The 18,354-nt window shown below is 47.5% G+C and overlaps 1 protein-coding gene across 1 annotated transcript in view; it reads left to right on the top strand.

Annotated features, from left to right (window-relative positions):
- The first annotated feature begins 15,895 nt into the window (after positions 1 to 15,895).
- Positions 15,896 to 18,354, top strand: part of LOC103200452 (testis specific 10 interacting protein) — an 11,144-nt gene continuing 8,685 nt past the window's right edge. Inside the window, exon 1 of the mRNA XM_007944960.1 lies at positions 15,896 to 15,904. Within this exon, the coding sequence (XP_007943151.1) occupies positions 15,896 to 15,904 (9 nt within the window). The remainder of the gene's footprint in view (positions 15,905 to 18,354) is intronic.

Genomic DNA, 18,354 nt, shown 5'->3' with positions numbered 1-18,354 from the left:
TAATGGATGTTTGCAGCTGTTTCTCAATTTGAGTCATGCCATGTCAGCAAATGGAGGTCTTGAAAGCTTCACCTTATCCATATCATTAAGGCTGGTTCTACTCTGATGATGCAGCTCTTTCCTGGTCCTGTTTTGAGAGCCTTCTGACCTAAGTGGCTTATCCTCCTGCACTGTATTGGACAATGTTTCCAGGCTAGTCAAAGTTGCACAGTAATGTATCAGACAGTGTTTCTCTACTATTCATAACGTTTTCCCTGGCCAGTTCTTTGAGAAGTGGATGGCCTCCTCCTTCTTCCTAGTCTGTCTCTGTCTGTAAGCTGTTGAACCCTCAGCACCATGTGTGACCCTACTGGGTTTGAGACATCAGTGGCACAGCTTCAAGCCTCACAGCAACACACCACCACAGCAGGACAAACTGACAGACAAGTTTGTCTCCCTTAGCTGTTCAAAACCTCTCTACCCTTCCCACCCTTCCCTTACATAGATCTCTGCCTCTTTTCCACTGCTTGGGAGGGGTGTGGCCTGGGTCCCCAGCCTTACCTGGATCCCTGCCTCTGCTTCCTCGGTCTGTCCTGGTCCACCCCCCACCTCCGGCTTTTTCTCTTCTTTCCCTGACTTTCTCACTGCTTGGGAGAGCTGTGATAACAAACATTAATCTGTGGGTAAATAGATGGGTAAACAGGCTGAATGATCAAGTATGTCTAGGCAAAAGGGAATACATCCATGACCATATATAAGGTTGGCCGATTATATTTTTACACATGTATTTGTATGTGCTATAAAAAGGCCCACATAAGTAGAACTAACAGGAGGCAAAGTTATGATAACTTCTTAGGCACAGTCAACCACCCTGAGGGAGGGAGTAGTTGGATCTGTAGTCACACAGGGGTTGATCCATGGTCACAAGGGACATTGAGCTCAATTGGCATAACATACTACACAAAAACATTGTCCTACATCCTACTTTGGTGAGGAGCAACTGGGGTCTTAAAACCTTACAAGCAGCCATCTTCATGCAACAATGGGTCTCTCCACATCCAGAGCAAAAAAGAATGAAGAAAACCAAAGGAGCATGGAAACAGTCCCGGGGACTAGCGAACCATGGGAACCTCAGGCCACATGACCCTGAGACCAGAAGAACTGGATGGTGCCCGGCCACCACTGTCAGCCACTCAGAAAAGGACCAGGGCAGGAGATTCTGGATAAAGTGGAAGAACAATATGCAGGGGAAAAAAAAAAAAAAAAAAAACCTAAAAAAATAATAGTAATTAAAAAAAGACCAGGTTTACTGGTTTGATAGAGGCTGGCGAGACCCCTGGGACTATGGCCCCTAGTTACCCTTCAGGTCTGGAAATGAACTCACTCCTGTGGCTTCCAACCAAACAACAGACAGGCATATGGGGTGAACATTCACATCAGGTAGATACACTCCTTAAGAGTGATCAATTTTGGGAGAACAGAAGGGCAGTATTTGCACAGGGAGACAACTGGGGGGCAGGGAAGGAATACACAAGAAAGAAGCACCCAGGGAAGAGGTAACTACAGGGAGGAAGTGGGAGGACGGCTGTTATACTGTGGGGAATTGCAGTCAATGTCATGAGACAAAATGTGTATGAACGGCTATATGGGAAATGAATTTGCTCTGTAAACTTTCACCAAAATCACAATAAATTTAAAAATAAAACACACAAACAAAAACATTTGGAACCACTGTGGAAGTCAGTATGTTGTTGTTGTTATGTGCCGTCAAGTCAGCCCTGACTCATAGCAACCCCTCCTTGGGTTGCCGAGGCAGTATCACTACAGAAGTAGATTGCCCATCCTTCCTTCTGAGGAAATCAGTATGGTGACCCCTTAAAAAGCTAGAAATAGAAATACCATTTGATCTAGCAATCCCATTACTAGGCATATATCTTAAAGAAGTGAGAGCCAGGACATGAAAAGATACATGCACTCCCATGTTCATCACAGCACTATTCACAACAGCAAAGAGATGGAAACAACCTAAGTCCCCATCTACAGAAGAATGGATAACCAAACTATGGTTACACAGACACTAAAGAATAATGTAGATACTTTGGTGAGTAGTGACTTGGATCTTAAAAGCTTGCAAACTGCTATCTAGATGCAATGATGGGTCTCTCCTCGTCAAGAGCAAAGAAGAATGAAGAAAACCAAAAATTAACGGAAACAATTAGTCCTAGCAACTGGTACACCATCCGATCTGTAGCCTATATGACTAAGAGACCAGAAGAACTAGATGGTGCCCGGCTACCACTGTCAACCACGTGGAAAGGGATCTATGTAGGAGATCCTGGATAGACAGGGAGAACAATGTGGAACAAAACTCAAAATCATTTGGCAAAAACGAAAAGGGGGGCTGGTTTGCTGGTCCAACAGAGCCTGGTGGTACTACTGAGACTATGGCCCCTAGCTGCCCTTCAGGTCTGGAATTGAACCCACACCTGTGGCTTCCAGCCAAGCAAAAGACAGGCATAGGAGTTGAACATTTACACTAGGTAGATACACTCCTTGGAGAGAACAATCATGGGAGAAAGAGGGGCTGTTTATGCACAGGGAGACAGGTCGGGGTGCAGGAGTGCATAAAAGGATGGACACAGGGAAGAGGTGACTGTCAGGAGGAAGTGGGAGGGGAGCTGTTGCATTGTGGTAAATTGTGGTCAATATCACGAGACAAAGTGTATGTGAACAACTGCATGGAAAGTGAATTTGCTCTGTAAATTTTCACCCAAATCACAATAAAAAATAAAATAAAATAAAGAATAATGTAGAATCTGTGTGGTGCAGTGAATTACTTGGTATGGCATTTCTAGCCTCAGTCTCTGTAACTCCCACTGGATTACATGGGTGGGACCATGCAAATAAGGTGTATAGAACTCTGATGTTGGGATTAGTTAGTTTTGTCACTCTGCCAGGCTTAAAATGAGCCCTCCTACTTCCGTAGTGATAACTGCCTCGGAAACCCAAGGAGGGGTCACTAGGAGTCAGGTCCGACTCGATGGCAAATAACAACAACAACAACAACAGAGGCAGAAAGGGGGATCTCGCTTTCATCATGAGAGAAGAACTGGAGGTGGAGTAGAGTGTGTCCTTGGACCCATGATCCCTGCACTGGACTTCCTTGTCAGAGACATTTGGCAGAGAGAGAGATGCCCTGGAAAAGAGATACCCAGAGACATCCTCACAGAGAGAGAGAGATGCTGGCAGAGAGAGACACTTGGCAGAGAGATTGTCTCAGTGGGACCAAGAGACATGAGACAGAACAGTGGGCTCATCTAGCTCACAGAGCAAGAAAACTGAGTGCCCTTGGGCAGGAGGCTTGCTGGCAGAGTGGGGTGCACTTACATATACCAATCATCCTGTACTAGCCTCACAATTCTTGCTTAATACCTGAGCTCATCATAGCAGCCACCATGTCAATCCATCTCATTGACAGCCTTCCCCTTTTCCGATGACCTTCCACTTCACCAAGCATGATATCCTTCTTCAGTGACTGGTCCCTTCTGACATGACCAAAGTAGGTGAGATGAAGTCTGGCCATTCTCGCTTCCAAGGAGCACTCTGGCTGCATTTCTTCCAGGACAGATTTGTTAGTTCTGGCAGTGCATGACACTTTCAGTATTCTTTGCCAACACCACAACTCAAAAGCATCAACTCTTCTTCGGTCTTCTTTATTCATTGGCCAGCTTTCACATGCATATGAGGTGACTGAACATACTGTGGTTGAGTCAGGCGCACTTTAGTTTTCAAAGAGACATCTTTGCTCTTCAATACTTTTAAGAGGTCCTTTGCCCAATGCAATAGGAGGTCTGATTTCTTGACTGCTGCTTCCATTGGTGTTGATGGTGGATCCAAGTAATTTGAAATCACTGACAACTTCAATCTTCTCTCCATTTATCATGCTGCTGCTTATTGGTCCAGTTGTGAGGATTTTCATTTTCTTTATGTTGAGGTGTAATCCATACTGAAGACTGTGGTCTTTGATCTTCATCGGTAAGTGCTTCAAGTCCTCTTCACTTTCAGTAAGCAAGGTTGTGTCATCTGCATATTGCAGGTTGTTAATGAGTCTTCCTCCCATTCTGATACCATGTTCTTCATATAGTCCTGCTTCTCAGGTTATTTGCTCAGTATACAGATTGAATAAGTATGGTGAAAATATACAACTCTGATGCACACCCTTCCTGATTTTCAACCATGCAGTATCCCCTTGTTCTGTTTGAATGACAGCCTCCTGGTCTATGTACAGGTTCCTCATGAGCACAATTAAATAGTCTGGAATTCTCATTCTTCTTAATGTTAGCCATAATTTGTTATGATCCACACAGTCGAATGCTTTTGCATAGTCAATAGAACACAAGTAAACATTTTTCTCGTATTCTTTGCTTTCAACCAAGATCCATCTGACATCAGCTATGATATCCCTTGTTCCATGTTTTCTTCTGAATCCAGTTTGCATTTCTGGAAGTTCCTGGTCAATATACTGCTGCAACTGTTTTTGAATTCTCTTCAACAAAATTTTACTTGCATGTGATATTAATGATATTGTTTGATAATTTTCACATTCTGTTGGATTACCTTTCTTTAGAATGGGCACAAATATGGATCTCTTCCAATCAGTTGGCCAGATGGCTGTATTCCAAATCTCTTGGCATAGCCGAGTGAGTGCCTCCAGTGGGGCATTCGCTTGTTGAAACATCTCAATGGGAGATGTATGGAACCTTAATGGGGGGATTGGTCAGTTTGGTCATCCTACTAGGCTTAAAATGGACCACCCCAGACACAGAAAGGGGTGGACCTCACTACAGTCAAGAAAGAAGAGCTGAAAGTGGAGTGTATCTTTTGAACCCTGAGTCTCTGTGCTAAGAACCTCCTAGACCAAGGAGACAGAGAGAGAGGGGGAGGGAGGGAGAGAGAGAGAGCTGTAACTTCAGAGATACAAGAGATGACAAGAAGCCACCCCAGAGAAATGCTGGCAGCAGAGGCAGCAGCAGAGTGGCAATAGACACTTAATTGTGCTCATGAGGAACCTATACATAGACCAAGAGCCTTGTTAGAACAGAACAAGGGGATACTGCATGGTGTACATTAGGGTTGTATCCTTTCACCAAAGTTATTCACTCTGTATGCTGAGCAGATAAGCCGAGAAGCAGGACCATATGAAGAACACGGCATCAGGATTAGAGGAAGACTCATTAGCCATATGAGATATGCAGCTGACACAAGCTTGCTTGCCGATAGTGAAGATGACTTGATGCACTTACTGATAAAGATCAAAGACTACAGTCTTCAGTATGCCTTACACCCCAACATAAGCCAAAAAGCAACATCATGATAAAAGGAGAAAAAAATGGATGTTTTCAGGGATTTCATTTTATTTGGATCCACAGTCAACACCTGTGGAAGCAGCAGTCACGGAACGAGACGTTGTATCACACTGGGAAAATCTGCTACAGAAGACTTTTTTAAAATGTTAAGAAGCAAAGATGTCCCTTTGAAGACTGAAGTGTGCCTGACCCGAGCCCTGGCATTCTCAATTGCCTCACATGCATGTGAAAGTTGGCAAGGAATAAAGAGATGGAAGAAGAGTTGATGCCTTTGAACTGTGGTGCTGGCAGAGAATACTGAAAATACCAGGGACCGCCACAATGAACAAATCTGTCCTGCAGCCACAATGTTTCTTGGAATGAAAATGGCCAGGCCTCATCTCACCTACTTTAGTCACGCTGTCAGAAGGGTCCATTCCCTGGAGAAGGATGTCATGTTTGGTAAAGTAGAGGGTCAGTGAAAAAAGGAAAGACCCTCAGCAAGATGGATTGACACAGTGGCTGCGGCGAGGGGCTCCAGCACAGAAGGGAGTGTGAGGTTGGCGCTGGACCGGGCGGCGTTTCATTCCACTGTGCAGGGGTCACCATGAGTCAGAGACGACTCAACGACACCTGACAACAACGCTACCTCCACGACTGGTCGCTCACGCTATCTCTGATTTTGATTTTAGTGGGTTCTCCAGGTTTTACAACATCCTCTTTAACTTGTAATAACCTACTTTTTAAAGGTGTCAAATCCCATCATATACGTATAAGAAGCTGACAACCGAGCACTTGCGTTTCCCTTCTTTTATCTTTTCTGCTTTGTTATCTATTTAATCTCTCCATATGCTGTAAACTCCACAATATGTGGCTATTATTTTTGCTTTAGATAGCCCATTATCATTTTTTTTAGAACAGCTTTTTTGAGATATAATTCACATGCCATAAAATTCACTCTTTTAAAATTTCACAGTTGTAGTGTATCCACAGTCATGACACCGTTACCACTACCTGAGCCTCATCACCTCCAAAAGAAACACTGTGTCTGTGAGCGGCCCCTCCTCATTCTCCCTTCCCCCCATTCTCCTGGCAACCACTAATCTACTTTCCATGTCCAAGGACTTGCCTATTCTGGAAACTTCACATAAATGGACTCATATCATATGCGACTTTTTATATTTGGCTTCTTCCACGTAGCATCATGTTTTCAAGATCCATTCATGTCGTAGCATTTCCCAGTACTTCCTTCCTTTTGACCTCCCAGTAACTTTCTCTTGCATGGATACAGCACATTTTGTTCATTCACTCACCAGTGGATGGGCCCGTGGCTTGTTTCCACCTTTTGGCAATCGTGAATAGTGCTGAGGAAGACTGACGTGCTAGTAGAGTCAGTCACATGGGACTCTTTCTGACCGTTACTAAAGTGACTGTGAATTAGTTTGATCTTTCCCAGCTCTGTTTCAAGCTTTGTGTTTTAATGATGGGTCTAGGACAGCTTTTATTAAGGGCTGATTTCGACCTGTTTCCAAGCCATCGCCCTTCTGAATTCTCTACTGAATTTTCCATGTAGTCAATGGGATTTCTCTAGTAAGACTGGAGAGAACTCCAAGCTTTCTCGTCCCGTGTGAGCTCTGGGACTCACGTGTCTTGCAGTTTTGCAGTACTTGTTCTTTTCTGGAAAGTTGTTCTTGTCCAGCCTTGTGGGGTCTCTGTCTATGCAGGTACAGACTGTCCACAAGAGGATCCCTAGGCAGGGTTTGGGGCTCTTTCTCTTCGTAGGTTCTAGCTGCCTTTGCCTCCCCAAACTCTAACCTCCTGTCTCCCTCGCTCGGCGATGTTGCCGGACCCTATTTGGGCCCCTCCCCCTGCACTGCAGCGTGGAGTTCTCTGTGGGCAGAAAGCCTTGGTGACGGCAGAGGTTATCACCTGTGTTTCCTAAGCCCTTTTCTCAGGGATTACAGTTCTGTGCTACCTGCTGTCCAACATCTGAAGATACTCGTTTCCTGTTTTCCGTCCAGTTTTCAGTGCTTTCTGACATGTCACAGATTGAGTCGTGTCCCCACGCCACCCCACCCCACATGTATGTTGAAACCCTAACCCTCTACCTGTAAATGAAGCTCTGTGGGGCACAGTTCTACCCTCATACAGGGAACCATCACGAGTTGAAGTCCACTGTATGTCAACTGTTCTGTACCAGTAAATATAACTCTGGAAACAGGAGGTTTTCTTTGTTATGCTAATGAAGCCATGCCAGAGTAGGGTGGGTTCTAACCCTAATCACTTCTGAGTTCTAACAAGGCAAGAACAGACACAGAGACACACACAGGGGATGACAGACATCAAGGAACATCAAGGATCTCATGGAACTACTGACAAGAAGGACCGCCCTGTACAGCCACATTCTGAATTCAAACTTTGAGCCTCCTGAACCATGAGAAAATAAATTTCTGTTCTTTAAAGCCATCCACTTATGGTGTTACGATGGCATCAGGAAACTAGGACATGGCAGGAGGTAGCTCTGGGCTTTCTCAGGGACAGGACAGGAAGTCCCTCGCCCTCCTTGGAACGCCTCAAATCCTTTGTCTCTCCTTCTTCCAGGTTCCTCCTGTGTTCTGGTTTGGATTATACTTGTACATGCATGTCTTACCTCCCTATGGTACTGTGATGATCTCAAGGGCCTGTCTGATTCATGTCTGTGTCTCCAGGGTGTCAAGTAGGGTCTGGCACATAGTACGCAGAAGGTGGGTGTGTGTTGTGTGTTTCAGTTTGCCCTGCTGCTTGTCCTTCAGGCCACCTCAAGAAATATCCCCATCCTTATAACTACTCCTCCCTGACTCCAACCTGGTGGGACTGCCAAGGCAGCGTGCCAAGGTCTCCTCCCCTCCACGGTTCCCGTCAAGGTCTCCTCCCCTCCAAGGTTCCCATCATTGGTTCAGGGTTGGTCATGAGACTCAAGGCAGGACACGTCTGAAGTCTTTGCCTAGGATTTTCCATCTGGATAGTGTGAGAAGAGTCACTCTGGGGGCAAAAGTCCAATGACAGCAACCTTCAGCCAACATCACCATTTGAGAGAAAGACGCCAACAGAGAGAGATGAAGCTGAGATGAGGTGGAGAGAGAAACAAAGGTTAGGCGCATCTTGCCCTTTTCATGATTTAGTAAAATAAGTCAACCAATCAATTTACTCTTCTTGGGAGAAGGTGCTTAATTTATTTCTATCAATTGCAAAGCAAAGGGATGTGAGTAGTAGAAGGCACTTCTATTTGCTGAATGAGTGGAATCAATCTGCCAGTGCACCTGAGGTGACTTCCACCCACAGCAACAAACAGGAATGGAGAATCAAGGGTGCGAAAACATACCTTAAAGAAGGGAATGACGATCAGAAGAAAGAACACAAGTATGCAGCTCATAAAGGACCATAAGTACTCTATTAATGGAACATCAAACTGGGCTCTGAGCTTCCTGGTAGTCAAAGCAAAGAGGGAGGCATAGTAACTGAGCTACTTTTTCCTCCCCTCAGAGGAGGCAGCCTCCAAGTTTCTCAAAGGAAACAATGTTTGTTTCCGGTGCACTCTAGCTGAAAGGAAACATTTCAGATGGGGCTGGATAAGAAGGTACTGAGCATTGTCATTGTTGTTGTTAAGTGCCCTCGAGTCATTTCAGACCCATAGCGACCCCATGCACAGCAGAACGAAACACTGCCCGATACCGCGCGAGCCCCACAATCCCTGCTATACTTGAGCCCATCATCGCAGCCACCGTATCAATCCATCTCCTTGAAGGCCTCCCCCTCTTTCGGCGACCCTCCACCCTACCAAGCATGACATCCTTCTCCAGGGAATGGTCCCTTCTTACAACATGACCAAAACAGGTGAGACGAAGTCTGGCCATTCTTGCTTCCAAGGAGCATTCTGGCTGCACTTCCTCCAGGACAGATCTGTTAGTTCTTTTAGCAGTCCACAGTACTTTAAGCATTCTTTGCCAGCACCACAACTCAAAAGCATCAACTCTTCTTCGGTCTTCCTTATTCATTGTCCAGCTCTCACATGCATACCAGGCGATTGGAAATATCATGGCTTGTGTCAGGCGCACCTTAGTTCTCAAGGAGATATCCTTGCTCCTCAGCACTTGAAACAGTTCCTTCGCAGTTGACTTTCCCAATGCTACACGTCGTCTAATGTCCTGACTGCTGCTTCCGTTGGCATCGATTGTAGAACCAAGCAACGTGAATTCCTTGACAACCTCAATCTTCTCTCCATTTATTGTGATGCTGCTCATTGGTCCAGTTGTGAGGATTTTTGTTTTCTTTATGTTGAGACGTAATCCATACTGCAGACTGTATTCTTCAACCTTCATCAGCAGGTGCCTTAAGTCATCCTCACTTTCAGCAAGCAAAGTTGTATCGTCTGCATATCTCAGGTTGTTAATGATTCTTCCTCCAATCCTGATACCACGTTTTTCTTCATATAGTCCAGCTTCTCAGATTATTTGCTCAGCATATAGATTGAATAAGTGTGGAGACAGAATACAACCCTGACACACTCCCTTCTTGATTTTAAACCATGTAGTGTCCCCTTGTTCTGTTCGAACGACAGCCTCCTGGTCAAGGTACAGATTCCTCATGAGCACAATCAAGCGCTCGGGAATTCCCATTTTTCTCAATGTTATCCATAATTTGTCATGATCCACACAATCAAATGCCTTTGCATAGTCAATGAAACACAAGTAAACATCTTTCTGGTATTCCCTGCCTTGAGCCAAGATCCATCTGACAACAGCTATGATATCCCTTGTTCCACATCCTCTTCTGAATCCGGCTTGAACCTCTGGAAGTTCTCTGTCAATATACTGCTGCAAACGTTTCTGAATTATCTTCAGTAAGATCTTACTTGCGTGTGATATTAATGATATTGTTCTATAATTTCCACATTCTGTGGGATCACCTTTCTTTGGAATGGGCACAAATATGGATCTCTTCCAGTCAGTTGGCCAGGTAGCTGTCCTCCAAATCTCCTGGCATAACTGAGTGAGTGCCTCCAATGGGGCATCTGTTTGTTGAAATATCTCAATCAGTATGCCATCAATTCCCGGAGCCTTGTTCTTCGCCAGTTCTTTCATTGCAGCTTTGACTTCTTCCTTCATTACCATTGGTTCTAGATCATATGCCACTTCCTGAAATGGATGAAGATCGATCAGTTCTTTTTGGTACAGTGACTCTGTGTATTCCTGCCATCTTCTCTTGATGTTTCCTGCATCATTCAATATTTTTCCCATAGAATCTCTCAATATTGCAACTCGAGGCTTAAATTTTTTCTTCAGTTCTGAGCATGCTCGGTCATATTCCGACAGCCAAAGTCCGTGGTGAACCTGCTATGTTCTAGGTCCCTGGGGGATGGGCCAAGGGAACGAGTAACCAAAACCAAACTGAACCCAGCACTGGCGAGTCCATTTTGACACACCCACCCTATAGAAGGGAGTACACCATACCCCCTAGGACTATATATAGCCAAGGCTGTAGTCTTTATGGAACCAGACTCACGTCTTTGTCCCACGGGGTGGGTTCACACTGACAACCTTTGGCTTAGCATCCAAGCACTTGACTACTACGTCACGAGGGATCCCAGGGAACGAGTAAGGCTGCCAAAGTCAGCTGTTAACTCTCAGGCGGCCTCGCCTTGACCTTGCAGCAACTTGTCATGACTGACCACTCTTTACTCTTTGCAACACTTTCTTCATTGGCTGGGAGCCCTCGCTTTTTCAGCTCTCTTCTTCCCAACTGGCCACTCCCATCTGGCCTCCTTGACCCCTCCTAACCTGTAGAGGGTGGCAGGCTCAGGTCCGGTCTCCAGATCCCTCCTCTTCTCAAGCCATCCTCTCCGCCCAAGCCCTCCAGTCTCATTCTGGATGACAGGTCTGCTTCTATCCTGGCCCCTCAGTCTAATCTCCACTCAGCAGCAGTTTTTGTTAACATTAAACAAACAAACAAAAACCCAAACTCACTTCCATAGAGTCGATTCCGACTCATAGTGACCCCCTTTGAGTTTCAGAGGCAATAAATCTTTACAGAAGTAGATTGCCCAGTCTTCCTTCCATGGGGTGGCTGGTGGGTTTGAACCTCCAACCTGCTGGCTAGCAGCCAAATGCCCTAGGCACTGTGCTACCAGATCGTCTAAAAACGTCCATCAGACCACATCACTCCCAGTCCAACACCCTCATCAGTCATGGCTTTTGTTGTTGTTTATTTGCCGTCGAGTTGGACCCGACTCATAGCGAACCCCCCTTGGGTTTCCGAGGCAGTATCACTATGGAAGTAAATTGCCCCACCTTCCTTCCGAGGAGTGGCTGGTGGGTTTGAACCGCCAGCCTCCTGGTTAGCAGTCAAGTGCCTTAGGCACTATGCTACCAGAGCTCCCTACTTTGACCAAACAGGATTCACGGGTAGAACAGAGAGATTCTTTTTGTTTCCCAGTGTCCCCCTGAACTTCATGGGGTGGGGGAGCGCCTCTCTCTGCCTCCAGACCCAGTCAGGACTTCCTGGGTCATGCTTCCTCCTTCACCGTGCTCTGGTGCCCTGATGCCACTAAGCGTGTCTCTACTGGAATGCCCACTTTGGTGGGCAGATGCTGGATGGAGCAGGAAGGGTTCTCCATTCCCAGTCAGTAGGGCCCCTGATGCTGGGGCACAGGAAGGAAGCCAGGGGGCGGGCTCAGGAAGTCCTTCCTAGATTGGCACGATGTGACAGCGTCTCACTTTCTGGGTGGCAGCTGTTTAAAGCTGGCTGCCCTTGGGGGGACTTTGATGAATTTCTGGAGGATCTCTGGTGGCATGGTGCCTAAGACACTTGACTGCTAACCAGAAGGTTGGCGGTTCAAATCCACAAGCCACCCCACCGAAGGAAGATGGGGCAACCTACTTCCATAAAGATTTATTGCCTTGGAAACGCAATGGGCTCGCCATGAGTTGGAATCGACTCTATGGCAGTGAGTTTGCTCCGCCACCCCCTTGACTGAGCCTCTGGGAAGGGGACAGGACCTCTCTTTCGGCTGGCACACAGACCCTCTTTGTTGGGTAGTGCAGGCTAGGTAACAGAAGCCTTCTGGGCAGGACCCTTCCTACGTGCCATCGAGCTGGACCCTGCCTCATGGAGGCACCAGGCATAATGGAATGAAATGCTACCAGGTCCCCCGCCATCCCCACGTGAGAGCAGACCTGCATTGTGGTCCGTGGGGTTTTCATCGGCTCATGTTTGCGAGTAAAGCCTTCCTTCCCAGCCCACCTTAATCTGGAAACTGTTGGAAGCTCTCCAGCATCAACATGTCAGCCCTTAGTACCCGTTCCAGCTGCTGCCAGGTCGCTGAACTGCATTCCACAGAGCTTCCAACAGCTGGCTTTGCAGATCTAGGTGCCTTTCTTCCCAGTCGCCTCGGGGCAGACTCCAGTCTCTGACCCGCCACCAGCCACTAACGCTGTGCATCACCCAGGACTCTCCCCCCACATTGTTGTTCATTGCTGTCCAGGCAACTCTGACTCAATAGTGCCCCCATGTGCTTCAAAGTGGAACTGCCCCCTAGGGTTTTCTTAGCTGCAGTCTTTGTGGAAGCCGACTCTTTCTCCTCCAAAGCCTCTGGCTGGGTTCGAGCTCCTAAGCCTTTCAGTTGCAGCCTAGTGTGTTAACCATGTGTCCCATCCAGGGACTCCCTTCCTCTCTCATTGCTGGGCAGGAATTACAGCCTCTCTAGAGGTCTCAGGAGCTCTGGTAGCACAGTGGCTAAAGCACTTGACTGCTAACCAGAAGGCTGGTGGTTCAAACCCACCAGCCACTCCTTGGAAGGAAGGTTGGGCAATCCTACTTCCGTAATGATTTGCCTCGGAAACCCAAGGAGGGGTCGCTATGAGTCGGGGCCGACTTGACGGCACATAACAACAACAACAACTAGAGGTCTCATGGACCATTAAGGAGGATCCTTGGTGGCGCAGTGGTTGAGTGCTTGGTTGCTGAGAGGTAGGTGTTCAAACCCACTAGCTATTTTGCAGGACAAAGATGTGGCAGTCTGCGTCCGTAAAGATTACAGCCTTGGAAACCCTGTGGGGCGGTTCCACTCTGCCTGTAGGGTCATTATAAGTAGGAATCTACCGGATGGCAGTGGGTTTGGCTTTTATGTACCACTGACCCTCCTCCAAGGATGCCCTGTGCCTCAGGCCTCACACCACTGGGTGGCACCACTGTGCGGTCTTGAGCTGTTCAGGCAGCTTCTGTGAAGGCTTCTCACAGGATTTGGGGTTAGAAGGTGCCTATGCCCCCCTCTCTGAGAAGAGTGTTGGAACTCAGGGCTCTTTTTAAATAAATGTCATCACAAACTTTCCCTTCCAGACTCCATTCTCAGCTCCTTTATTGTCCTGAGGCGGATGAGGGGTTTCAAGAGTGCCAAATTAATTCTTTCTGGTTTCTTTAAACTCTTGGCATCTTGCCTGGCAGCAACTTCCTTGGGAATTTCATATCTGGGATGGTTAATTTTATGTGTCAGCTTGGCTAGATGCTGCGAGGCAGTGTTCACACGTGATTAACACTGCAAGCAGCTCTTTAATAAAGCAGATTACTCTCCGTAATGTGGGTGGGCCACTTAGTTGCAGGCCCTCAGAGCCAGCGGTTTCCTGAGGGAGGAGTCTGTGTGCAGACTATAAGTAGACATTCTGTCAGAATTCCACCCTCTCCACCACCTGACCCACCGATGTGGGACATAAGAATGCTGGAATTTCCAGCCTGTCACCTGACCAACAGATTTTGGACATGCCAGTCCCCCCAATCACGAGTCAATTCCTCAAAATAAATATCTCTATAAATAGATACAGATTTGCCAGTTGAACCAGTTTTAAATGATCAATTTTAGCCATTTTTTTCCATAAAAGCATTGCCATGGAGTGGATTCTGACTCATAGTGACCCTGCAGAACAAAGAAGTGCCTTGTGGTGAGATGAGTCCCTTTATGTGGCCTTTCGCATTGGTTCTTTGGAAAAACCACTTGGGGGATCTTTCCCCTAAGCCCTGGGACTCTGCCCTAGGTGTCTACCCAAGGATTTGTTACTTCTGTCCAGGTCGATTGTCAGATCTCGGGCAAGCTAAAAACAACTTGGTTTGGTCCTGGGCTGCAGCCTGACCTGTGATTGGTATGCACCTTGCAGGGATTGGTCCACAGACTATGCAAATGAGGGGAGTGGTGGCCCAGCTGAGCCTACTATGCAAACGAAATGTCTGTGGCCTACCAAGAAGGAACTGGTCAGTTTGTGGCCCTGGTGGGAGTGCCACGCCTTGACACCGACAAGGAATCTGTGTCTTTCAGCAGTCAGTGGACAGAGGCCAGGAGACAGAAAGGGCAGGAAGAGAAGCAGCAGGGAGAAACAGAAGAGATCAAAAGCAGAGCGCAGAGGAAGCAAGGGAGCTCCTAAAAGGGCCGTAACCCGGGTCATGGCTGTAACACTGCAGACAGCAAAAGGCCTGGCAGGGCCCAGCAGCAGAGCTGGCCTGCACTGAAGAAAGGAGACTTGGCCTACGTGCTTTTTTTGGGGAAGCAGTAATTGTATTATTATTCACAGCAGCAAGAGCAAATGGTGCCTTTTCTTCCCAAAGAGCGTTCATGCCCTGCTTTCAGTAGGCGAACAGATGCCTCCTCACCTGCTCCAGGCAGAACATACCCAGCCCCCCCCCCAAAAAAAAAGAGAGGCTCTACTCCATCTGAGCCCAAAACAAGCAGGGAAGTTCTCTCTGAGGTGGTGACATGGAAGCTGAAACCTCACAACAGAGAACGACAATCCCGGTCAAACGCTGTGATGGTTTGTGAGTTATACCTTAAGGATTGCAGGATGGGCACTGCTTCCGCAGGGAGGACGTGAGATGCAGAAACCAGGGCTTTGTTCTGGGAGCAGACTGTAGGCTGGCACACGGAGGACAGCAGGACCCACCGGCACAGCTGTCCCGGGTCCGGGTCTGTTGATAGTCATCGTGATGAGCACCCAGGCTCTTCTCTTTCTCTGCCGGCAGGGAATGTGGGGTGTTGTTAGGGGAATCTGCTCTCACCCTTTAAGTATCATTGAAAAATACTTTTTTTTTTTTTTTATTGTGATTTGGGAGGAACTTTACCAAGCAAATTCATTTTCCATAGAACAGTTCATACGCATTGTGTTTCATGACATTGATAGCAATCGTAACGTAACAGCTCTCTTCCCACTTCCATCCTGTGGTCCCCTTTTCCCTGGGTCCTTTCCTATGCATTCCTGCCCCGAGCTATTTTCCCGTACAAATGCTGCCCTTCTGATCTCCCATGGTTGGTTTTTCTAAACACTTTTGTAGAAACGGACAGAATTGTTGTTCTTAGGTGCTGTCGAGTTGGCTCCGACTCACAGTGACCCCGTGGACAACAGAACGGAAGCCCACCCGGTCCGTGCCAGCCTCACAGTCCTGGCTGTGCCTGAGCGCATCGCCGCAGCCACTGTGTCAGCCCATCTCCTTGAGGGTCTGCCCCTTTTTCGCTGACCCTCCACTTTACCAAGCACGATATCCTTCTCCAGGATAACATGACCAACGTAGGTGAGGTGAAGCCCAGGGCCATTCTCGCTTCCAAGGAGCATTCTGGCTGCACTTCTTCCAGGACAGAATAGTTATTAATTATTGCTAATTTTTTAATTGATTTACTTTTTTTTTTTAATTTCTATCGTGATTTCGATGAAAGTTTACAGAGCAAATTCATTTTCCATTCAACAGTTCACACACATTTTGTTTCATGACATTGACTGCAGTCCCCGCAACGTCACAGCTCTCTTCCCACTTCCTCCCTGTGGTTGCCTTTTCCCTGTGTCCTTCTTCCCTGTGCACTCCTGCCTCCTGAGCCGTCTCCCTGTGCAAATGTTGCCCTTCCGATCTCCCGTGATTGATTGTTCCAAGGAGTGCATGTCCCTGGTAGGCATATTGTTTGTCTGAAAGCTTACATGCTTCTTGATCCCGATCCTCAGTAAGGTCTGTTGAGTTCTACGTTGGCGGAAGTATATATTGATTGAGCATTTTGGTAGTAATCTGAGAGCTATCAGAATTTAAACTGCTCAGACTCTTAGAGTCGCCAAGTGTGCCGACAGGTACCTTATGGAAACATTGGAGCGTGCAGATGCACATCTACAAGGATGCTCACTGCAGTGGAGTCTGTAACAGGGAAGCAAGCAGAAACCATCTCTATGTACGACAACAGCAGATGGGTTCAGTACATTATGTCAATCAAATGATGAAACCCAGTGAAGAGAATAAGAAACTGAGGTAGCTCTGTAGGCATTGACATGGAAAGGTGACTACAACATACTGCTGAGCAAAAAAAAAAAAAAAAAAGTATGATCCGATATTTGTTGAAAAATTAGAAATGTAAATCCATTTCAAAAAAAAAAGTTGCCACCCAGTTGGGTCTGACTCATGGTGGCCCCAGGGGGGTCTGAGTTGGGTCTGACTCATGGTGGCCCCAGGGGGGTCTGAGTTGGGTCTGACTCATGGTGGTCCCAGGGGGGTCTGACTAGAATGGTGCTCCATAGCGCTTCCAATGTCTGATTCTTCCAAAAGTAGCTCACCAGGCCTTCCAAGGCCCCCTGGGTGGACTCGAACTGCCAACCTTTCATGAGTGTATTAACTGTCTGCATCACTTAGCGACTCCCATGAAAGTCTAGGCCAGAGAAATCCAGACCTGCTGTCAAGGAAGAAAGTGACCCAGAGGTTTGGACTGTCCAGGAAATCAGTAGGGTTGGGGTCCACAGAGGGCAGCAGCTCTGTCCCTGATGATGTGTTTTCTCCCAGGGGTCCCTGAGGGACACTCAATAGAGGAGGCAGATGGATGGGGATGGCAGCCCACCAGAAAAGAAAAGCATTTGCGTGTTCTGTGTGGCAGGTGTGCCTTGGGACATTATTGAGATGTTGAATCAGACGCACTCATTGCCATGAGACCAAATCTGAGAGCAGACAAGCGTCCACAGGACCAGAGGTCGGAGAAAACCATGCCTCCCAGGTATCTGCTGCGATTTACTTCCACAGCCTGTCTTCCTGGGGCCCCGTTAGCTGATGAACACCAACGATGCTCATACGGCAGTTACCACGAGCCACGTCAATGTCCTCCCTGCACGTGGACATAGTAACTGGTGTCATCCTCACCACAGCCCCAGGAGCAAGGATGGCGAGATCTCGCCTTGCTGAGTTCGGACGTGTCATCAGGGAGGACCAATCGCTAGAAAACACCATGATGTTTGGTAAAGCAGAAGGCCAGCAAGAGTGGGGGAGACGTCCGTGACGCGGACCGGCACAGTGGCCACAGTAGACTGTAACACGCCGACTGTCACCAAGACGGCGCAGGGCGGGGCAACGTTTCGTTCTGTTACATGACAGGCTGCCATGAGCTGGAGACTTGACAACAGTGACCCTGGGAAGTAGATACGATTCTAACCAGTTCAGCACTGCCCATGAGCAAACAGAGGCACAGAGAGTGGCAGGCTATAAACGGAGCCAGTTATAAGCTGGATTTGCACCCACACCCTTCCTCTGTACTCTTAACCATTGTGTCCTGCCCCCTTGTGATACAGATCAGTAGTGATAATAACAAATGTTCAGTGAGTAATTCTTTCTTTCCTTTAATCCTCCCGACACACCTACACCATGGGCACAGCACCAAAGAGAGGCTGACCTCCCCAGCCAGTATGTCCCCAGGGCCTCAGCTTGGTACCACATCCCTGTGCTGCTGGCTTGGTGGTCAGCGCCAGGCATCCCCCGGGGATTTAACGTGTTCTGGAGATGCAGAGATCTTTGGATAAGATTGAAATGCTGTAATTCCCCCTCGAGCCCCATCTGGGCTCTGGTGTTTGCTGCCTCTCTGCTGGGCAAATTCCTTGCCCTGCCTGTGTTCATCAACTTCCTGCCTTGCCTGCCCTGTTGGTCAAGGGCTGGGAGGGCAGCCCAGATGGCAGGCTGAGGGACAGAGCACAACCTATGTGTCATTGGGCAATCTACTTCC

This window comes from Orycteropus afer, unplaced genomic scaffold (assembly GCF_000298275.1).
Source record: "Orycteropus afer afer isolate SDZICR_OR568_19922 unplaced genomic scaffold, OryAfe1.0 scaffold00130, whole genome shotgun sequence".
NCBI classification, from domain to species: Eukaryota; Metazoa; Chordata; class Mammalia; order Tubulidentata; family Orycteropodidae; genus Orycteropus; species Orycteropus afer.
This window is presented reverse-complemented; position numbering and strand designations above follow the sequence as displayed.